A 23262-nucleotide genomic window follows, 5' to 3' on the forward strand; every position below is an offset into this window, starting at 1 on the left:
TTTCCATATCATTTTGCCTAATGTGGTTATTCTGAACTGTTGATATTGCAATTGGTCTGCTTGTATTCTGATTAATATTCATTAATTATGCAAGGTGGTAGCAGACTTGTGTTTTGGTGCCATTCTGAAGAAAAATTAAGGTTCCACTTGAATGTTATCCGTTTGCCTATTCTTTGCTTCCTACCATTTTTTCATATAGAACTTTCAACACTCCACCTTTCCCAGCTGCTGAGAAATGCTAGAGATTCAATTGAAAATATAAGGGAAAATTTTTCTCCCATAAATCATAGCTGAACAGTTCAGTGATTCACCAGTAATCCCTACAAGAGCAATTTCCATCTTTAAAATGGTGGAACCGATTCCGGTCTCTTACAATAATTTCTCTTTCGTAGATCATTGAGATCAATTTAGTGTATATATGACAGTCATTACACATTCTCAGGTTTCTAATTATCCTTATTGCAGATCCTTGTGATGTATGAATGAGAGCAAATGCTATAGCCAACTTCTGGCTATGACCTTTCAATCTCTCTCTCTTTTCTTCTTCATCTACATCAAGCATCACCTCTGATGTATTTGGCATATAGCCTTCAAATCTCAATTGCCATTCCATCTGGTGAACCATCTCGTAGATTTTTCCCGATTTACAGTTCGATTTATCCTGTGAAACAAATTTGTATACCTTCCTTTCCACCTCCACCAAGCTAAATCCCGGTGTTTGGATCAAGCCATTGTTGACCATTTTTGTCCTGGTCTTAGCTGCATTCTCCCATTCTTGAGCTCTTGCATACATATTAGACAGAACTAGGTAATCGCCAGGATTGTGTGAAGACAATAGGAATAAGTTCTTTGCAGCAATCTCACCAAATTTTAAGTTGTCGTGAATCTTACAGGCACTTAGAAGGCTCCGCCAAACAATATCGTTCGGTTTTATAGGCATACTTTGGATAAGCTCAAACGCCTCCTCAAGCATACCAGCTCGTCCCATGAGGTCTACCATGCAGCCATAATGCTGCATTGTTGGTTCAATCCCGTGCTCGGATTTCATCCTATCGAAAAGATGGAGACCCTCATTGACAAGGCCAGAATGATTACAAGCACTGAGCGCACCAACATAGGTAACATCATCAGGATCTAAGCCTTCTTCAATCATTTCTGTGAAAATTTTTAGAGCTTCTCTACCATGTCCATGTAAGCCAAGCCCTGAGATTATGACACTATAGGATAGTTGATTCTTTTTGGTCATGTTTTGGAAGAGACACAATCCTTTCTGTAGAGACCCACATTTCACATACATATCAATTAAGGAGGTCATAACTGTAACATTTAGTTCAGTGATGTTCCTCAACAGGGAGCCATGTGCACATCTTCCTAAATGAAGGGCACCCAGATGGGTGCAAGCAGAGAGTACACTGACTAATATGCTTTCCTCAGCCCTCCAACATCCTTCACTACTCATATCCTCAAATAACATCAAACATTCCCACCACAATCCAAGACTAGCATGAGCTGCAATTATGGCACTCCAAGAAGCCACACTTCTTTGCTCTACACGCCGAAAAATAGCACAAGACCGTTCGACATCCCGACACTTCCCATACATGTTGATTAAGCTATTCTGTATGAAGAGATCTTCTTCGAGACCAAGCTTTAATATATGACCATGAACCTGCATTCCTTCCTCCATTGCTGCTAACCGGGCGCAAGCCTTGAGAAGCGCCGGGTACGTGAAATTGTCTGGTTCGACTTCTCTCTGAAGCATATCATCATACATATATAGAGCATTCTCAAAGTTCATGTTATTAACATGTCCCCTGATCATTGTGTTGAAATGAAATGTGGTAGGTTCATCCAATTGCTGGAAAATGGAGCAGGCATAGTCCATACTGCTCCAATCTGAGAGAGCACAAGTGGCTAAAAGACTGCTTGAGCAGAAAGAATCCCAGAAAATACTCAACTTCAGAATTTGAACATGAACTTGTTTGAATTCTTCTAAGCTCCTGCATTTCTTCAGAAGGCACAAATATTCCTGCTCCTTCTGCTTCAAACTGCACTCTGAACTCTGTGGTAGATCTTTTGAGGGCAATAAATGAGGGTTATGGTTAAGGACTGATGTCCCCATCATCCTCTTGTCCTCACCATATTACTTCTTCCTCTGATCTTGGGATCCAAATCTACAGAAAAGCAAAACAAACAAAAATGGATTATCGATCGATCGATCGGCCGGGAGGTTCGAGAGACGTCGAAACTGATGGAAACAAGCTTTCTTTGAATGGGGAACTTGGTATTTTCTGAACTGAAATCGGCAGGTAAATCCCAGATGTTTGAATATTTTGCAAAGTTTTGGTTGTTGGGTAGGAAACGGTGAAATGAGAAAGTTGGGGGCTCTGAATCTCATCCATGAGATTTCAAAACAGAATTGTGGCCAGAGAAAAATAGAAGTGTTAGATTATGGGAGATGTGGATTGTGGATAGGATAATATGTTGGCAGGGGCTGGTTTTATGGGATATTTCTTTTCCGTTTGAACCACTTATATTTTGCCAAGTCAGCAGCTGGGTCGCTTTATTTGTTCTTCGTTATAGCGTGGGCCTTATGCGAATGTGTGGTTTAGAAAGGGTTTTTTTTTTAATATTGGGGTAAATGAAACTTATTTTAAAAATATAGTTGTTTAATTAAAAATATTAAAAATATTGTAGGTTTTAAAACTTTTTTAAAAAATATTGTACTTTTAAAAAACAGAAAGTTGTCGACGACCATTTAGACGTGGTGTCCGTGGGCGCCACGAAAATTTTATTAAAAATTTGAACGTGAGATTTTAATGTAAAAAAAATTATATAATAAACAATTATATATAATATATAATATAAACTACTAAATAATATATAATTAAAAAAAAAGTGTGTAACCCAAGATTCGAACCTGAGATGATTGTCTCTACGACCATGTTCAAATTTTTGAAAAAATTTACGTGGCGCCACGTCTAAATGGTCGTCGACCAACCTTCTGTTTTTTAAAACTACAATATTTTTAAAAAAAGTTTCAAAACCTACAATATTTTTAATTAAACAACTATATTTTTAAAATAAATTTCATTTACAACAATATTAAAAAAAAAAAAACCCGGTTTAGAAAACCTATATAATACTTGCTCATTTAAAATGCAGAAATATTTGATACCGTGACTTGTTTTCTTTTTAATTTTAATATATCTGTAAGTTTTAGAATAATTTTCTTTTATTAAAGTCTTATTTTGATACTTGACTTGTTAACGATCGATTTTATTTTGACCATCATGAAATGTTTCACATTTCTTAAGGTTATTTCAAAAGGCTGTTCTATTGGTAAGGGTACACGGCCTCCTCCTAATATTTAGTTTTTGTGTTCAAACTTTTTAGTGAGCTAAATACTAAAACCTTGATATTTTTCAAATTTCGATCTTGGGGTGGGGTGGGTGCGGTGTTCGATTATTTGGTAAAAAGCTAAAAAGGTATCGATTATGGGTTATAAGAAAAAAAAATGCTTGAAGAGAAGAATAATGGAAGAGAGGGTTGCGGGAAAGCTGGAGTAAAAATAAAGAAATATATTGCAAGCGTTTTGCACTAGTACTAAATTGCAACCCTTGGATACGATTTAGGTAAATTGTGATCTTTAGATCGATTTACTAATTTTATTTTAGTCTATTCTTTTTATAAATATTGTGATTTTGTTTTTTTTTTCTTTTCTAATATACATTATTTAAAAAAAATCTAAATAGTTTAACGTTGATACTCGAGTGGTCAGATATTTTTTTCTTTTTTGTATTTATTTTTAATATAATATTATTTACAAAATAGTTCTTCCTACGTTTATTTTCAAAACTAATCTACTTTGTTAAAAGAAAAAGTTTCCAAAAACTACTTTTACCAACATTACTTTGTGCTAGTCGTGAGTCTATAATTTTGAGAAAAAAGAGATAGTAATTTCAGTTATTTGAAAATATATTATTCATAAAGGAAAGGGGGAAATAACTATTTTTGAAAAAACATTTATTATTGGTGAACATTAATGGCTATCATGGGGCAGTTTCTCCATCTCATCAACGTTGAAGTAATGATAGTCTTTAGAACTCAAAGCGAGCATAACTCAGCGGTAATTGACATATACCTCTAACCGAAAAGTTGTAAGTTCAAATCCATTCCCCAACATGGTGTACTAAAAAAAACTCAAGACTCTACAAAATTACCCAATCATTTCACTGCCGATTTATTCTTACTGTCAATTATGATTACCATGCAAACCAAACAAATAAATACTTTAATGGAAAAAAAATTCTTCGGATATTATAATCGATGAAAACATTAATTGAATACCACAGAGAGGGGCTCTTCCATTAAATTCTAGCTAAATTGGTATGTATGCATGTGGCTTTAAGCCTGTTCCATTAAAGTCGAGGGAGAAAGTTAATTATTTTACCTACAACCATCATCCAATTGGTCAAGATACTATTTACCTTCTTAAAAGTTTAAGATTTGAGTACCTATCTTTGTTTATTGAACTAAAAAACAAATGTATTTTCTTTCATTTTATCGAATATACAGTATAGTCTCCCTCAAATTTGAGGGAGAATTTTATGTACCAGGGTGTTTGAGGTTGATACTGATACTGTTCATAAAATGAAACAAAGTATGGCTTAATTATCCCATAATATATCAACGATATATAAAAAGAAAAAACAAAGTTTTAGTATATTAGAGTTAAGTGGTAAAGCTGTAAAAGTCAATAATTAGCATTGCAATAAAGGGATATATGCCATTATTATCAGAAACCCATGAGTGTGACCAAACCCAAAATAATTTCCAGCATGACTTGAAACCAAAGCAAAGAAATCCCTTTGAAACCCCTTTATTTAGAGACTCCATAGAAACAACAAACCCAAAAGGAAAGAAAATAAAAAAAAAATGGCTGAGTTAAAATCATCAGCCTCACCCAAATTCTCCTTCATTTCCATCTTCATAATTCTGCTCTGTTTCTTGGCCTTCCTCCTCTCATCAGTTGCAGCCATTGAAGAGGGCAAAGAAAGAGATTTTGCAGTGAAGAAGTTTCGAAATCCTTATAATAAATTCATGTGGGGAAGGAAGGAGAGAGTCAACCATAGAAGCTTTAGAGGTCCTAAGGGACACCTTCTTCCTCCTCATCAATATGATCAACCATTTCACTCTCAAAACATTGTTCTCTAAAAACTTTTCTTATGATTTTTCTAATACTTTTCTTTTTTGCTTTGTAGGAAAGTTCAAAATGATATAAATTTTGTATATGTGTATATATATCTGTGTGTGATTTGGTGTACTTTGGTTTTTTTTTTTTTTTTTTTGTTAGGTTGAGTTTTGGCCATGTATAAGAACTTTGTTAGTGGGCTCTTGTTGAATAAAAGTATATCATTATGTTATTTTCAATATTTCCATTTTGAGAATCAAACATTATTTGCGAGGATTTGGTTATGAAGTTGAAGAAGTCGAGACTTTATTTGGTATGGATTTAGTCACGTTTTATTTTATCCTACATATGCTAATTAATCTCTACCAATAGTAAACCATACATTCAATGTATTTTCAATTATGTTCTTTTAGTAGTACGTGGGACAAGAGATTCAAACTGATTAAGATATAGTTAGTCTTTTTATATGTGTTTTTTATTTTCTCTTTTTTAAAGAATTTATAAGCAATTCACCGACTGAAAAAGATCGATATAAATGGGGAGGGAGAAGATCGGCTTGTCCCTAACGAGAGATGAATAGGGAAGGAGTAGTGATGAAGTAGATAAAGAAGAGATCGAGGAGGAGGAAGGATAGATAGGAGAAAAGGAGAAGATAAAAAGGATAAAAAAAAATAAAATAGAAAAAAAGAATTATTTAAGTAGAGTTGAATAATTTTATCGCATCTTTTACCAGAGTATAAATTGGCAAATTTTGCGCCGTCATTTAATTACCACTTTATCATTTTGTGAGGTCTACGACCGAGAGTCAACTCAAATTTATAATTATTTTACAAATTTCAAGATTTAAAAAGAATGGAGGTTAAAATTTTGAGAGTTTTTAGGAGTTATTTTTAACTCAATGCCTTACGACATAATGATGTAAGTGGAAGAGAGGTTGTTTCTATGCATATTTGTAACCATTTTTATTTCATGAATCAAGTGATTCCTTCAAAGACATTTTATCTTGCTTTTTTATCTATTGTTCATCTACTTTTTCGTTACAATGGTAGTAGCCAAAGGTACGAAATTAAAAGTGGATAAACCATGCTCGCTAGTAATTTATTTGGGGATATTGTTATTTTGTGATGGCACATTTCACATTCGAAACGTTTGCTTTGTTGGGAAGAAAAGCATGTAATGGGTAATTTGTTTGGGCTTGAAATTTCAGCTGGGCCTTAAAATGAAGGGAATGACCCGAAATAAATAAATAAACAAAAACATAAATTAAAATAAAATGGAACAAATAATAAGATTTATACTTTTTTTTAAGCACAGCACCATTTGAAGGTGGCAAAATCTTTTGGTCGGATTATGAAAAATGGTAAATTCGAGACTAATTTAGTAGACAATATATTCAATACTCACAATTTTATCTTTTTAAGTACAACTAACTAACTATAGGTGGAGATGAAATTTTGAACCCACAGCCTTGATCCATGATATATATTTTAACAGTTTAAGAGTTCAAATCTAAGTAGATTCCAACAAATCCAGACGTAGTAAAAAAGTTATTTAACGAGAAATGGAATACAAAAAATTGTAAAACAAAATAGAGAGAACTTCCGGTCGGCCTTCAAGAGTTCACACAAAGGCGGGAGACGATATATTAAGAAGTTCAGTTTCCCTCGCATTTGGATTTTGGAGGCAGCAATCTGAGAATGCGGAGCGAAGACGAAGGGTTCGAAGATTGGGACGCTGATTTCTTGGACCAACTCATCCAAGTCGAAGAGCTTGCCATCGCCTCCACCGCCGATAATCATCTCATTACGATTCCGATCTCTTCTTCTACCTTCTGCCCCCCGCCGCCATCGCAACCGGAACCGCTACATTTTGTGCAAGCGTTTCATGACCGTCCCATTAGTTATTCGCCTCCTCGAGAACTCTCACAGAGGATCACCGGTGTCCGCTCTCCCAATGGCTTGGGCGAATGTGGTCCTTCTTCTTCGATGCTGGCTCCGTGCTTGCCTCGCCCGGACGCTGCAAAAGAACTCGAGATTTGTAATTTGAAGGTTAGATTCATGGTTAAATGTTCGAGGCTACCAGATTCCTGTATTTTTTTTACGTTGATTTGTTGTAGTGTAGTCTCTGAATAGAACGCTTACAAGTTAGAGCTTAGAAGAACTAGGTTTTGAATCGTCTGAACTGCCATTTATTTTTTCGTTCATCGTTGCCGCTCGAAATGTCTGCAAAGTGTGCTGTCTTCTTCTACCCAGAAGGAAGGAGATGTACTTGGATTAGTCTGACCGATCTCCGGGTGCTCCGAGTCTTCTGACTTCGTGCTTATGCCTAGCGAATTTTTTGACTGCATCGGATTATTGCATTTCGATCAGTTTATCTTTTGCATTTTCGCATTCTTTCCCGATCAAACGCGATAATTATCGCCGGGAACAATTTGAAGTTTTGTTATGCTTGAAATAAGGATTTCTTTCTGTGGATCATCGTCGTCTAAGTTCTTATGATTGATGTGAACATTAGACATTTTAGTATCACGTGGCCTTGCTTCTGCCAACAATCAGCAGTATTATGTATTTTGTTTTTCTCTTTTATTCTAGTGGTGGCCAGAGATTTTCATTCTTTAACCATTCTTTAACCACAATTACTTAACGTTTATAGTTGTATGCATAATGAGAAGGGGGAGTTTATGAAATGTATAATAAGTTTTTATGGTTTGTGGTGATTGGTGACAGAGGGAGCTAGGGCGCGTCTCAAAGCAACTCAAGGACTTGGTATGTTAATTAATTAATTATTACTGTTATTATTTTTTCATTTTCTATTATGCATATGAAATTATTAGAATGACCATTTCTTGTTTTCTTTTTACTTATCTTAGACAAGAAAAACCATGCGTGAATTTTGCTTTTTCTTTTATGATGAGCAAAGATTTGATAAATGATATTTGTGTAGCCAGCTCTAGGTCTCCTTGGCACCTCGAAAACTGATTCTATAAGGAAGCATAAAATTTATCCTAAAAGGCTAGCGCTCCGTTTGTGATTTTATCTTATTCAAACAAATAGAATGGCATTTGTTCACTGATTTTCTGATGGTCATTTACACGATTTTCCTGTGAATTAATTGTTTATTTCCCCGATTTGGAAACTAATATGATATATTCTTAATGAAAATTTGTTCAGTTTGCAGTTAAAATTGGTACTTATTCCTTTTGTAAAAATCAATTGTATTTATAAATTTAGGTTTCATCTAATTAAAAGAATTCAGTGAATGCTTTCAGGAACAAGAGTGTGTTGAACTCAGGAAGAAAAGAGACAGGAAAGAGGAGCAGCTTAAAGTTGTCTTTTCCAATAAAGATGAACAATTTATTGGCCATCATGGTTCAGAGAGTACAGATTTGTGAGTGAAATTGTCATTTTTTTGGAATAATATTACAAATTATGGACTGCAGTTGGCCTCTAGGCTCTAGTTATTATTTTGATTGGCAACTCAGCGGTACAAATACTGAACTTCCAACACTACTAGTATAGGGCGATTGTCATTATGCTCCTTCCCCTTTCTGTAAAACATCATAAAATGTGGTTTATTAAATCTACTCATATGAATGATGCATTGCTGCGAGAACAAATGTATCTTGACTACTGTATGAACTCTACGTGAGGTGACTATTATATTAATACATGTGTGTACCTTCTCTAATTATATTGTTACATAATATTTGTGCCTAGATGCATTCACTTTTTTTTTGGTGCAAAATCTGGCTTGGCTAACTCATGTTCTTAACATTACTACCTTGCTGTTAATTAAGAAGTTGAGACCTGGAATGAACTATAGTTTCTTATGTGCAATTATCTTCTGATGTTTATTGCTATTTCTTATTCTGCATCATCAATATAACCAGGAGAACAGCGGGGAATGATGGTGAGCATAATTCTAGGAAGATTGAAGATCTTGCTGGTGACCTTGGTGCCCCTCACATTGGTAGTTCTAAGGACGAGCTAATAATCATTTCAAGTTATTTTATGGTGCATACCAATTAACTATCTTTATTTTACTGTTTTTGCATCTACAAGTTTCTTCTAGTAGTAAAGCCATCGGCGAACAGGGAGGCCAAGCTCATAATTCTGCTGGGGAGAGAGTCAATGATAAATTACCTGCTTTTCACAACCTATCCAAGAAGCTGCAAGTATTCTGGGTCCCCGAAAGTGGCTCTAAGATGGGACAATCTTTGGTTTCAGAATTACTTTTATCATGTGAAACAGATTTTCATGTGCTTTTTGGGTGCATCAGCACGAAGTTATCCCCCAAATTTTCTGTCGATTCCCTAGCTGGGGATAACGTTTCTGATGTAGCTTTAAAGAACCCTTTGCAGTTTCTTCATGGTCTGGAAGCCGTAAAAGTATCTAATCTCTACACCACTTTGACTAAGGTATCTTGACATATTTTATCACTATATGGTTGGTCCATAAAATAGTGATAAACATGAGATCCGAACTTTTTTCATTGTTTTGAGAATTCATTTTCTAACATTATGTGTTACCAACCTAAGCATAACTCAACTTGTCGAGGAATATATCTTCAACCTATCGGAAGTTTCAATTCTCACTCTCACATGTGGTTGAACTAAAAAAAAATGATGGTTAACCTAAAAAAAATGATGTTATATATGTTAATGTTTTTAAGTAGTCATGTCCACTGTTATTTAAAAATTTCTATAATTATTTTCTTCTGTTTGTTATCTATTATTTTTTTTTTTTTTTGTAGGTAAGTAATGGAATAGTAAAGATGGAGGCATTGTTTACACCGTTACTTGATCTCTGTAATCTTGACAATGTGAGTAAGACTTGAGGATTTCCTGGTTATACAAACAAATTAATGTACGAGTAAAGATTTGAGTAGTTTTGACAGTACAAGTTGCTATTAACTTTCTCAATTTGCATGTTTCATTTTTATCAAATTCATGCCACGATTGCCTAGTTTCATTTTTTTTTCCCTCTTCCATTTATCTTCATATGCACAAAAAAATCATTGAAAGAGGGGAGGAATGACTAGCTGTTAAACCCAAGCCCAAGTTAGGGAGGTCACAGAAATGCCCTTTTCTTTCTTCTCTCTCTCCCCTTAATAATAAACAAACATAAATAATGAATGAAATTACAAGAGAGGGAAGGAGCCTCAACCAAAGATAACTAGGAAGTTACAAAAAATGCATTCAATTGGCATAAATAGAATAGAGGCTATATGGATAAGATATACGGCAAGAACAAGCAACAAACTTACGTTTTCCCTTGAAAGCACATCTATTCCTTTGTATCATATTCAGCTGAAATAATGTCATAAATTTTAATTTTAACCGAGCAAGTTTTTTCACCATTATTGACTTCTGTATTCATCAAACAATTGTGGTTATTTCTTATTCATCTAGAGAAGATAATTGATGATTATGATCAATTATATTGTAGCCTGTACAAACCTGGGAAGATCTTGTGGTTTGCATGTCTTCGGATTGATGAGTTGGTTGTTTTATGGTCACAGTTCACTATATGGTTAATACAATTGAATCTGGATTCTGAATGTTGTTATGCTTTGCAATATGGTTGTGTTTATGTCACTATTAGTTCATCAAATCTTTTCATAAAAAAATATGGTTATGTCGTTTCTTCTAAGTTGGCATTGATATTTCTTGATGAAAGCTTGGTTTTACATTTTAAAAATAATAATAATAATAAAAAAAAGACAATTGTGGCACTCTTCCTCTCTTTGAGAAATTAGTTCCTTTATTTTTGGATACAGGTCGTCATAGTTCACAGAACTCTGCATATATTGCATATGTTTGTGAAACACCTGTTTTGGTTGGAGAGGAAATCCGAAAGAAGGTACAGTGTATTTTATTTTGCAATATATGTATATTTTATCTCTCTAGAAGTATGTTGATTATGAGGCAGCAGAAATTTTATATTGGCAAATTCTCTAGGGCTATCTCAAATCTATGGCCAATCAAAAAGCTAATAGTTTGACTTTATTCTACGACCAATGAGGTTACTTGCTGTTTGAATATTTAAAAAAATTCAGGGGCAATTTATGAAAGTGTTGTCCATGGACATGGATGTTAGTCAAATAGTTCTATCATGTATCATCTATGTACTACAACCTTTTTTTTTTTGGCTGAGCTGGGAAGTTTCACCCTACTATTAATGATGGTACCAAATCTAAATTAATTTTTCTTTCTTGCTTATTTTAACACCATGTTAATTCTATGGAGTATTTAGTTGGTCGTAGAAAGAATTGAAGTTAATTATGACTTGGATATATATTTGGTGATATCAACATATTGCATGACTTCATGTGGTATTATTGTTTACGATAGGTACTCTTCTGAGTTTCCTTACTATCATTTAGGATCAAATCCTTTTTGAGTGATGCTGTAGTGTTCAGTGTTCAAGAACTTCCATGTCTTCGTTTGGTTCTTATGAACTCTGATTTGATCTTTCCAGTGCAATCTGCTCAGGAAAACAGTCATGGTTGAGGGACTTGGCTCTAGGAACAATGATTTGGATTCTCATGGATCACAGAGTGTAGAAGGTGAAGAATTTGCTGTTGTGAACATGGATGGAACATCTCATGACAGTTGCGCTCCAGCTTGCAGTAGAATCCCTGGTGCTGATATGCCGTGCAAGAACAGAAACTTGAATACGTACACAAATTTAGTTCCTCAAGTAAACTGGGTGTCTTTCTTTGAGATGATGCATCAGGTTGCTAAGACGCATTGTGTAGAATGTGTGAGGATGGAAGCAGTTTCAATCATGAATTTGATTCTGATGAGAAGTAGTACGTATATGGAGAGGGAGAAGTAAGTTTGTGCTTTTTTTAGTCTATATTTCTACGTGTCAAATAAGAAACTTCTCACATTCCATATACTGTTACAGGTTTGGTCCGGGACTTTTATTTGATAGTGTAGTGGAGTTTATCAGAAAGGAATCCGGTTCAGCTATACAAAAGCATGCTGTGCGTCTTCTATTCCTGATACTAAACTGTAAGCTTTAATAATTACAGTTCTTATTGCCCTAAACGATCCTTTTGGAACTTTCAAGCTCATGATAATTCTGCTTGATAATTATTTAAGTTTTAAACTGGTAGGGAACGTTACAAGTTCTCTCTGTTTCTTATTAAAAAAAAAAACTAGTAGGGAACGTCGGTCTCTTTTCTCATTCTCCTTGACTTAAATTTCTGAGTACATTGTATTCAGACTTCAAATCATCTTGGATTAATTTTTCATTTAGTGAATCGAGGTCATTGGTTCCTTTAATCTTCTTTTGACATCTTCCTAGGTTTAATTTTATGACCCTGAACTTTGGAACTGGATGTGGCATTTGTTTTCATTTTGAATTATTTACTTATCTTAACCTTCCGCAAGACATTGTAAATGCTTGCTATCTGGTCGCAGCTAGAGCCAAAGCCTTAGCACCGCAGCATTATAGGCCTGCTTGTGGCCTTATTTGTTTGAACTTCTAATCAATCGATCTTATCGCACAACATAAACGTGAACTAATTTTTCCATTTATATCGTTTATTTTCTCATAATGTCTGTTTTAATTTAGGTCCTACGTTTTTTGTCGCATTTTGTTCTGGTTGCATGGAGACAGAAGCTACATGTGCTGCAGACGAAAATGTGAGATCTGCTGCAGGTTTTGAGAAATTCAGAACCATCCTTCATGGCTTGGCAGATTGTCTTGCATGTTGCGGAAACGGTATTGAGGTAAGCATCTTAAACGATCCTTCCGCTGCTCCTTTGTTTTCCTTTTAATTCCCCCCTGGTGCAAAACTGAGGGCTATACTGAATCCTATTATATTGGTAGTCAAGAAACTTGAGGTTTGGAACCAAACCACTTGGGTTACTTAAAAAGGGCACTGCTACTGTTGCTCAATTCTTGCAGAGAAAATAGGGAACTTGTGAGAAGTGGTAATTAAACTTGAGGTTTGTCTTTGTTTTAGAGTTCGGTTGCCGTTGCCATGAAATTGAAGTTGATGAAAAAATTATTGTGGAGAGTGTGGAATGAGGCAACCATAGGGATTTTCAAAAGCCTATAGTGGGAAAGATCTTGTGTAGACTTGGTAAATGGAACAAACATTTTCTGTTAGAGGCAGGAAACCTACTCTTGCCGAAGCAGTCCTTGCAAAGTTTCTAACCTATTGCCATTCAATTTTTAGTATAACTGCTCTCTAGCCAAGTAGGTTACTGTTAGAAGCAGGAAAGTCATCACCGTTGACGACCTTATGTTCTCGGGCTTAACAAATTGTAAGAAATTCATATAGGTGTAATTTTTATTTTTTATAATTGATTATTGTTTCAAAAGTTCATCGTGTCATGTAGATTAGGAGGTAATGAACATTATATTATTGTGCTGAGCAACCCACGTGTTTGATGTTAGGTATATACCTTGTTATTGCAGGAGTTGAAACTTCGAAGAAACACTGTTCTTTTGCTCGCTTTTCTAGCATCGTCTGGCAAAGCTGGCTTTGAAATTCTCATAAGCAACAAGCTACCTACAGAGTCAAACTTCCTCGTGTTGATTCTTCAAGTTGTGGTTTCAGAGGTCGAGCACGAACAAAAAGTTCCACAGCCCGTAGAAATTCACGGGGAAAGGTAACTTTGATGAGCTTCTCCATATTATTGTAGATATGAAATCCCACAATTCCTCGAGAACATGCTACTCTAGAAACTCGGAAACTTCAGTTTCAATAACGCATCCATATCAAACACTCCGACACTTATCGAACACGTATTACACTTGTTAGCTCAACAGTTGAGCAGTACAAAGTTGATATAGATTCTGACACTTGTTAGATACGAATTCGAGTTTTCCGTGACATTCCAGAAATGTCATGGTTCCTCATATATGCATTCCATCAAATTAGTGCATATCAAAGATTCCTTGAGCATAAGGATGGGAGAAAATAACAATTTTTTAGAGTAAAATACATGACTTATTTCTTTTAAGCATTAAAAGCATTTATTGATTTTGATTTTCCTTCGTGTATAAAAGTAATATATACTTAAAATAAATAGTATATCTTAATAAATGTGTCCTTATCGTGTCATATGTTGTATTCGCTTCTCATGTTTGGATTTGTGCTTCTTAGATACTACTTTTCCATATACGTTTCAACATTTCTCTTCTCATCAGCTATCTTCAAATGATGTAACCGTGTTCTATTAATTTTCATTATTTAGGACTTTGCTGTTGCGGGAGGTACTTATACTTCTTAATAGACTTGCATCTCATTCGTTATACTCAGCCACAGTCTTGCGAGTGTTAACGAACAGCAGAGATATGGCCAGCCTCACCATTGATGTAATTACCAAGTTGTCCAGAAGAAACAATAGAACTTACCAATTTGACAGGAAGACAAGACAGATGAGGGAATCTGAAGTTGCCGACTTATCCCAGGTATTCAAGAAAAGAGTTCTTACATATTTGGGAAATAGCATAGTATAAAGCACTTTTAAGGATTGCTTGTTAATTCATATGCATCACCATATACTATACTATGCTTTTAGCACAAATTGAGACATTTTTTGACTCAGCCATTTGAGAAACTATTTGGTTTGGAAATTTTGTCGTCCCAATGGGTATCCTCATTTGGGAAATTTTGTAGTGTGAGCATGTATATTAGAAAAAAAAAAAAGAAAAAAAAACTCCAGAGGTTCTTACATCAGAGGAAAAAATAGAGTTTTGTTGCTTATTTTTTGGTCATCTACTTCACTCGAAATGAAAGAAGCAGATGTCATTTACACTCGTGTTGAACAAATGAACCTATAGCAGTACCAACTTTCATCCATTACTCCCATGTTTCATTAGCATTTTTTTTATACAAGCACATATTATGTTATATTATATGCCTTTTTTTTATTTCTGCATTAATTAGAATGTTTTGGTAATGCAAAGTTCATCTTTTGGTGTAAATTAGTCCGGTTTGATTTTTTGTTCAACCAGCTGAACTAATTATTTTGGTCATATCCATTTTGTTGAAACAAAATCGATTTGATTTAAAATTTTGGTGATTGAATTTTTGCTTCAAGAAAATTGTCACGACAAGAGAAAAAAATATAACTTGTATTTGAATTAAACTGATCTTGATACGGATATAAAAAAAAAAAAAAAAGAAAAAGAAGTTGGTATTTGTAGGTTTGGTTCTATTCTAAATGTAGGAAGAATTGAATTCAATCAACTTGATTTGAGTTAGTTCAAACTTTTATACTAGATGCCATTTTAGTTGATTAACACAAATTACTAAATTGCATTAATCATTCATCAATAAATTGATGACACCCACCAAGATCAAAATTTATAATTAAACAGGAAAATCAAAGTTCGCCTATTATAAATTCAAAATATTAAAAAGAAAACTTGGCCCTGCATAAAAATTGAGGATTTTGTTAATAATCAATCTTCATCGTCAGAATCATTGAATGTAATTTTCTTGGACTTGGGGGCATCTGCTGAAATTTCTTTAAAGTGAGCTCCGTACAGCTTGGATTCCTGCAGTGAATCAATATAATATTCTGGCCATTGATGTTCTCTCCATCCATATGATTACTACGACAAGCATTTATTATTCTCTTTGAAAAAAAAAACAATAAACTCAGAAAACAGGTCACACCACTGGTTGAAAAAAGCACTTTTTGCAAAAATATAGACGTCATACGATTTTGATAAATACTCGGCTTAACTAGGATTCAAATTATGATAACCAATTTGTTTTTGGTTTTCTATTTTTGAAAATTGAACTTGTAAATACTACTTTCATTCACCATTTATTTCTTTGTCATGCCTTTGCTTTTTGAAATTGTTTTAAATAACTTATTTTTTATTTTGAAATCTTGGAGTTTAAACGTGTTGTTAAAAAAAGTGAAAACATATTAAGGAGGTTGAGACCAACCAATCATCATTTTTAAAAATAGAAAGCTAGAAACAAAATGATTGTCTATTTATTTTGGCATTCTGTCCACCTAATCGGGACATGAAAATCATTCACAAAAACTTGATTTTATTTTATTTTTGTTTTCGACATGAGATAGAAAACTATCATATGAAGACTACCAGTGTTTTCACGAGCATTTTTGTGAAGAAATATATAACTAACAAAAATCTGTTACCTTTTTCTTGACATGAGTGCCAAATTTCAAAAGTGCATCAGGTACAACTTGCTTAGCTTCACGGAGAACATTTACCAGCTCTCCAGCAAGTCCCTAAAACAATGGCAACACAGATTAAGAGAATTGAATACACCAAAATTTACCTTTTTTTAAGAGGCGTAATAAATATTAGCCCAAATAAATAGAAAATAAGTCAACTTGAGCAAGAAATATATCCGACCAAAAGATCATGGGCTCGAGAATCCTCACCCCACATCGTATGTACTTAAAAAGAAAAAAGCCAAAATAACCTTGTTTTGTTGCATGAAGAATGTGTGAGCAACACCCTTTTTACCAGCCCGTCCAGTCCTTCCAATTCTATGGACATAATCTTCAGTAGTGAGAGGAAAGCTATAGTTAATTACTACTTCTACATCTGGAATGTCCAAACCTCGAGCGGCCACATCAGTAGCTATCTATAATTGCAAGAAGATTATACACTTTAGCAAGCCACAATTAACTATAAGAAATAAAATTAAAATTTACACATGGGAGCACTGAATATTCCAACCACAAAAGAAAGCAGTTTGGCATGAATAATATACACCTCTACTATTACACTCTAAAAATTACAAGCCAACAGGTACTTTACAATTTGACATCCACGATTAAAATTTTTAGCAGCTAAACATAGTGGTATTGCAAGATATTAGGCCAATCACAACAATGGAATAATGTGAAAAACACAAAAAACAGCCCAATACGACTCTGAAGAAAAAAAGTTCTAGAAAAAAAAAATATGAAAGACTATAGTGAAACAAAATTTTAGAGCCTTGTGACAATATGAAAAATAGCCATTAAATAGCAGTTGAAGAAACAGTTATTTCTTAATGCATACCATTAACGGATTGCTTCCGCTTTTAAATAATGACAATGCTTTTGTACGTTCAGTTTGTGCTTTGTCACCGTGTATGGAAACAGCCTTCCAACCCCTAGAGAGTAATTACAGGCAGAGTGAGAGAGAAAGATAGAGAAGAGAGATCATTAGGAATTAAAAATCAATTCTTCCCAAATCTACAGAGGAGATGAAGGATTACCAAACAACGTACTACGATGTAAGATTACCTTCTCTGCAGCATATTTTCAACTCGTGCAGCTTCATTCTTGTACAAGACAAAAACTAATACTCTGTTTCTGAAAACAAAATAGCCAGTTGCCGCCGAACCATTATTCCCCAATGCACATATATTAATAACCCAGCACAGGACGTTAAGAAGGAATTAAATATTGACCCTAAGAAGCTAAAACAAATCATTAATTAGAATAATCTCATATATATAGAAGCTGTAAATACCTTTGAGATTTATGGTATTTGTCAAGCAGAGCCACTAAACGTCCATCACGTGCACGATCATCCAAGACCTATCCATGTCAAGAGGTAATGATGGTTAACTCTATTATTCTTTATTCGGATGCACAAAGCTCAGCTGGACATGGGAAAATGTACCTCGACTATTTGCATGACATCATGGTTAGCAGCCAAATCCTCAGAACCTACAACAACCTGTCGTAGAATACTTCCTTCTTAAAAATAAAAAGTAAATTAATAAAAAAGTCAGGCTACTAAATCAATATTGCAAAGTCCGCACACCTTAACTGGGTCAGGATCCATGAACTCTTGAGCCAATTGATTAACTTGTAGAGGCCATGTAGCACTGAACATAACCATCTGGCGTTCTGCAGAAGGGTTAGAGCTTAATATGAATGCACAGCATCACAACATCTTGTTTTTTGCATAAACAAACTCAGATTAAATAGTCATTTAAAAGCGTGAGAGAATGATTGAGCTAAAAGTAATAAAGATAAGTGCAAAGGAAGACCAAAAATGTCAACCTGAACATGTCTGGCTTAATATAGAGCGCACTTCAGGTTCAAATCCCATGTCTAACATTCGATCTGCCTCATCAAGGACCTACAAAAATTTAAGTTGCCTTCTTAATAGGTTTGCACGTCAAAATTAATAAAAACAAACAACAAACAATCAATGTGAAGTTCATAGAGTAATAATAGTTTCGAACATAGAAAAACCTATCACCAGTAATAGGCATTCTCTTCGAAAATCATTTTGTAATTGCTGCCACGAATTGAATTAATTAAAAATGGAGAGATTTTTATGGGGAATGAGATAAACTTAGAAATAGAAATAACAGTCTAATGTGAAACAACTGTTTTGTGAGCATGAACTTAATAGTCCAGTGGAATCTATATGGTCCAATGTGATAGAAGCTATTTTATGGGAATTATAGTTGGAAAAGAATCAACAGAATTTTAATTACGGATTGCATGGACACTGTTGATGTAGCTAGGTTAATTAAACCTCATCTATAATTGAACTCTAACTTGAGTGGTTTTTTGCCAGCTCATGGAATTGGAATTTCTGTAGCTCATAATTTCAATTCACTGTCTCAAGAAACGTTATGTATCTATTAAGAGAAGAAAAATCAGATCAAATGAGATTCTCCTCTTCTATGGTATTAGGTATTATAGTTCACAGATCCCCACACAGGCGCAAAAACTTTTTCCCACTATAATATCTGATTAGACATCCTACATTGTGCTACAATATGTAATATTCAATGAACAGACAACTATATAATAAAGATGTTAAATTTCATACATTGTAATGCACTATGCATACTATCATTCACGAACACCTTGCACATAAATGCACCAAAGTGAAATTAGAGCAACAAAAAGACCATTTATCAGCTGAGGAGATACAAGTTCTCATATGTAATGGTACCAAAGTGGTCACATACCACAAAAGACACCTCTGAAAGTCTGCAGACCTCCATTTCCATCAAATCCTTTAAACGGCCAGGAGTTCCAATCACAATGTCCTGAGTGCAAAGAAAAGCAAAAAATATTTATCAATTTTAGGTACTTTTGTTCAGTAGGAATTGTAACATTTCATTACCATAATGGAATTGACAAAAATGGGGAGAAAGGTCCCAGCCCAAGAATAAGAAAAAAAGCCATGCAATTAGCCCATATGTAAGTAATTGAACAATTACAAAAATAATTACCAAGCCTACACGAAGAAGCAGAACCAAAATTGACATTATCAAGAAATTAAAGCAGATTTCTGTCTTTGCATACAAAAATACAGTGCATTCTCTCAATCCAAGTGCAATAAAGGAAGCTTCAAACATGGTTGATAGCCTTCTTGAAAAGGTGAAGTGAAGAAAGAGTGCAATTGGCTTTCAGCTTTCGATCAAAAGGAGAAGATCACCGAAAAGAGAAAAAATACAAATTCCAAAAGAAGGTAGCTTGTTGAACGGTCTTAAGCTTCTGCAGCCATCTCACAAAGAATGCATCCATGTGGAGAGAGAGCCATAGTTGAAATTATAGTTTGGCCCCCGTCACAGGTGTTTATTCTCCCAAATAAAGCTTCCCAATAGTTGAATTTTTACCATATCCTTAGTTGACTAAGTAAATTTAAACTTGAATAAATAATAAAATTAATACTCTCTTTTTAGACAAAGATAGAAAATTTTCCAAAAATCAATAAATCACCCAAAATATAGCCATATGCCCAAAAGTCTAGTCACAAACACACCCAAGCTCTAGTATTAAAAATAATAAAAACCAAACAAGACATAAAAATCAAGCAGCGAAAATGCTCAATGCAGCAACAAAAACTAAAATTCATAAAATAGTCCTACCCCAACAACAAAATGCCCAAACTTAACCATAAATCTTATAAATTGTCACTCAACTAACCGGTGATACTTTATAAAAAATCATACCAAAACAGCATGAACATGTAATTATCAGAAGCGAGAGAGACAGGAGAGGGAAAAAAAAAGGGATGTGTGTGTGTGATATATTGTAAACGGCAGAAATCACAAATCAGCATATAAATATTCAGAACGTGGAACAAGAAAAAGAATCAGAAGAAAAATGAAGTGAAATTCCCAAATTGGTTGATATCTACAACATCAAGATAAAGGTCACAAAATCACAAAGAGGAAGCAGAAACATCATACAACACCAGATTTAAGACAAGATATCTGACTGCCTTTGGAGACTCCTCCATACAAACAAGTTGACGTCACGCCACAAGGTTCTCCGGCATTTTGCAGTACACTTGAAATCTGCCATAGCACATGAAGCCTATAATCAATAGTAGATCTGAGTGGTAAAACAACAAGATCAACACAACATGTGTCATGTACAATAGCAATGCAGCAATGAAAACACAATTATTGTGATCTCATGGCCACTGGATGCTCCAGTCCAAGACTAGTAAAACTCAAAAGTCGATGACATCTTTTGTTAGTTACAAGGTTAGAAATATTTAATTTAACTTCGCAAGTGGAATTAATCTTAAGATGCATAAATTTAGTACGGTTCTGATCCACGTCCCCAAAATAAATCTAACATAGGCCAGAAGACATGCAACAAAGCAAAATAGCTTTCCAAGGGGTTCCTAAGCATGTCTAACCCCACCAGGGTTAATGTCAGCCATTCATATCACAAAATCTTGCCTAATTTCCCACTATTCAGAGGACACTTTAAGCCATTTCCCTTCTCTAACCTGATAGGAGACTAATCTCACACTGGAAAGTCTTTTGTGTCCTCCATATCTTTAGAATACATGGTGTGGTAAAAATTAGCAATATCTAGTTTGTGCCCCATATCTTTACATAAACTCTTTTTCCGTACTTCCCTTGACGAGTTAATTTATTGTTTGATAGAACAAAAAATGTCCAGCAATCCGACATTTACGACTAATTAAAAAATATATTTGACATAGAAGGTTGGATGTAAACTGCCAGTACAGTTTGCTATTCAAGTGATTGCAAATCCGTAAGCACATACTTGTTGAGCTAATTCCCTCGTAGGTGATAAGACTAAACAGAGAGGATTCCGCCCCTTCGACATCTTGCCCTTTCTCTTTTTCAAGACGTGCATAATAGCAGGCACACCAAACGCCAGAGTCTTGCCTGTCATCACAGATAATAATAAGATCCGCCGATCTCATCATAAACACTAAAAGCAAAATCCACAAATTACCTGATCCAGTTGCGGCAATTCCAATAAAATCCCGAGCATGCAACAAAAATGGCCAAGCGTGGGATTGAATAGGCGATGGACTTTTGAAAGTTCGGCAGCACTCCAATACTTCATCTGGAAGTCCCGCTTCGACAAATGACTTCAGCGGCGCGAACTTTCCGTCCTTCACGCCTTTACCATTGACCACCACAGATCCATCGGTAGAATTTTCATCGCCCTTCGGCTCTTCTTTCTCGTCGGAGGTTTTGACGTCAGGATTGTCATCCTTCGACTTCTTGTGCTTCTTCTTCTTCTTGGGAATCTCCGAATCAGTGCCTTCCACTACCTTACTCTGGGGACTAACTTCGTTTTCCTCTTGACGACCCGAGTCTCTGTCTCTCTTCTTCTTCATCTTCTTCTCGGATCTCTTATGGAGTTTTTCGCAACCTACTTGGGCCACTGGTTCGCTGACGGCGGAGTTCTCTCTGAGTTTTCCAACCATGGCGCCGTCTGCTAGAGTTCGGCTCAGGTGGAGTCGAAGAGAAGCAGCGAACGGAAGGCCAATTGTCTCAGGGGGAACCCGGAGGATTTTTAGGGTTTTGACTTTTTGACTTTTGAATTATTCTGAAATATATAATACATTACAATTTGCTTTTCTTTTTTTTTCTTCTTCTTCTTCTTTTTTTTTTTTTGGGTTACTAATACAATTATTGTTTAAGTGACATTTTAATTTAATAAATCCATTGATTTTAAAAAATTATTAATAAATCTTGACAACCTAATTAGATATACACAAAGCTCATTTGTCTTTTTAAATTTACTAGTTTGATTCGACGTGCATTATTTTTCTTCAGTTTATTTTATTGTATAATTAAATAAATATTAAACTGAGTTTAATTACATTTCTTATAAAATAAATTGTCGAAAGTAAAATCTAAATTTATCAAATAAAATATAATTATTTAATACACATGCTAATATTTTTACTAAAAATGAACTTATTGACAAATCCAAAGCATGCATAAATATTTTGAATAACAAAAATCTAGTTAGGAAGGAAATAAAAAATAATAATAGAAAGAAAGAGAATCATGTCTATACACAACGTTTTCAAAATTAATTTATCTCTCACTTGAGAACTACTAGATAAATATCGCTACATGACTTCATTTTGGAAAAAAAAATTATATAAACTAAAATAATGCAAAAACTTGTGAAATAATGCAATTTTTGTTTCACTTGTGGTAGCTAATTGAAAAATTTTGAGACTTTGGAAATTTTAAAGTCGTTTGAAATTTGTAAAATTAATTACAATAAAAGGCCTGATGTTTAACTTTTCGAAAAGGAAAGGATACAACTTCTCATATTCAAGTTTTTTAGATTTATAAATAAATTTTCATTCCATCAAAATTAAATTAAATTTACATCGGTTGTATTTTTAATATTAAATTTTTTAATGAAATATTTAAGCTAATTTTTATTATGATAAATTTATCAAAAAAAAAAACTTGACGCTTCATATTAAAGTCAATACTTATTTAGAACCAAATTATTATTTGTGTATTTAAATATCAGATTTAAATAAAAATAACACATTACTAAAATTACACAGGATAGAATATTATTGGATTATAAAATAATAAGTTCCAAAAAATAATAATGTTATTATTATATTAAACTAATATTTAACTTTAATTTTTTAATTTTATTTCAACACTAAAAGTCATTGTTGTAAAAAGTTAAAATAGAGTTAATTTTATAGTGATAAGAAATGAAATAATTGCAGATTTTTTTATATTCAAATAGTTCTGATTTTCTATAACAAAATATAATTATTAAATTAATAAATAAAAAACAAATGATTTTTTTTTTCATATTCTAACTATTT

General features: G+C 34.1%; 3 protein-coding genes across 3 annotated transcripts; 1 reads left to right on the forward strand and 2 right to left on the reverse strand.

Moving 5' to 3' along the window:
• Window positions 1–250: 250 nt before the first annotated feature.
• LOC111024131 (Tetratricopeptide repeat (TPR)-like superfamily protein) lies at window positions 251–2449 on the reverse strand. The gene has a single exon (XM_022301744.2). It carries the CDS (start codon window positions 2123–2125, stop codon window positions 308–310), a length of 1818 nt encoding a protein of 605 aa, XP_022157436.1. The 5' UTR covers window positions 2126–2449; the 3' UTR covers window positions 251–307.
• A 4342-nt stretch (window positions 2450–6791) lies between these two features.
• Window positions 6792–15022, forward strand: SUV2 (protein dimerization). The gene is made up of 12 exons (XM_022300211.2): window positions 6792–7242; window positions 7921–7959; window positions 8463–8581; window positions 9084–9163; window positions 9256–9611; window positions 9947–10015; window positions 10973–11055; window positions 11688–12029; window positions 12106–12212; window positions 12778–12935; window positions 13630–13823; window positions 14412–15022. Exons 1-12 carry the CDS (start codon window positions 6892–6894, stop codon window positions 14674–14676), a joined length of 2163 nt encoding a protein of 720 aa, XP_022155903.1. The 5' UTR covers window positions 6792–6891; the 3' UTR covers window positions 14677–15022.
• Window positions 15023–15448: 426 nt separating this feature from the next.
• Window positions 15449–21987, reverse strand: STRS1 (DEA(D/H)-box RNA helicase family protein). The gene is made up of 13 exons (XM_022302130.2): window positions 21396–21987; window positions 21201–21325; window positions 20366–20473; window positions 19136–19216; window positions 18210–18288; window positions 17968–18053; window positions 17824–17880; window positions 17671–17738; window positions 17442–17510; window positions 17215–17308; window positions 16628–16792; window positions 16338–16430; window positions 15449–15720 (listed from the first exon to the last, which is right to left on the reverse strand). The coding sequence occupies exons 1-13, from the start codon at window positions 21874–21876 to the stop codon at window positions 15625–15627; spliced, it is 1602 nt and encodes a 533-aa protein (XP_022157822.1). The 5' UTR covers window positions 21877–21987; the 3' UTR covers window positions 15449–15624.
• Window positions 21988–23262: the final 1275 nt, after the last annotated feature.

This window comes from Momordica charantia (genome assembly GCF_013281855.1).
Source record: "Momordica charantia cultivar OHB3-1 chromosome 6 unlocalized genomic scaffold, Mcharantia_2.0 BLBB01000006.1, whole genome shotgun sequence".
NCBI classification, from domain to species: domain Eukaryota; kingdom Viridiplantae; phylum Streptophyta; class Magnoliopsida; order Cucurbitales; family Cucurbitaceae; genus Momordica; species Momordica charantia.

Bases quoted from the DNA above. Each gene is read 5' to 3' on its own strand.
- STRS1 (XM_022302130.2), bottom strand. From the start codon at position 21,876: ATGGTTGGAAAACTCAGAGAGAACTCCGCCGTCAGCGAACCAGTGGCC. The intron at 18,289-19,135 runs GTATGTGACCAC...AAATTTTTGTAG, and splicing joins TTTCAGAGGTGTCTTTTGTG to GTCCTTGATGAGGCAGATCG. The intron at 16,431-16,627 runs GTTATTTTGGCT...CCATTGTTTTAG, and splicing joins TCTTCATGCAACAAAACAAG to GGACTTGCTGGAGAGCTGGT.
- SUV2 (XM_022300211.2), top strand. From the start codon at position 6,892: ATGCGGAGCGAAGACGAAGGGTTCGAAGATTGGGACGCTGATTTCTTG. The intron at 7,243-7,920 runs GTTAGATTCATG...GATTGGTGACAG, and splicing joins TCGAGATTTGTAATTTGAAG to AGGGAGCTAGGGCGCGTCTC. The intron at 12,936-13,629 runs GTAAGCATCTTA...TTGTTATTGCAG, and splicing joins GTTGCGGAAACGGTATTGAG to GAGTTGAAACTTCGAAGAAA.
- LOC111024131 (XM_022301744.2), bottom strand. From the start codon at position 2,125: ATGATGGGGACATCAGTCCTTAACCATAACCCTCATTTATTGCCCTCA.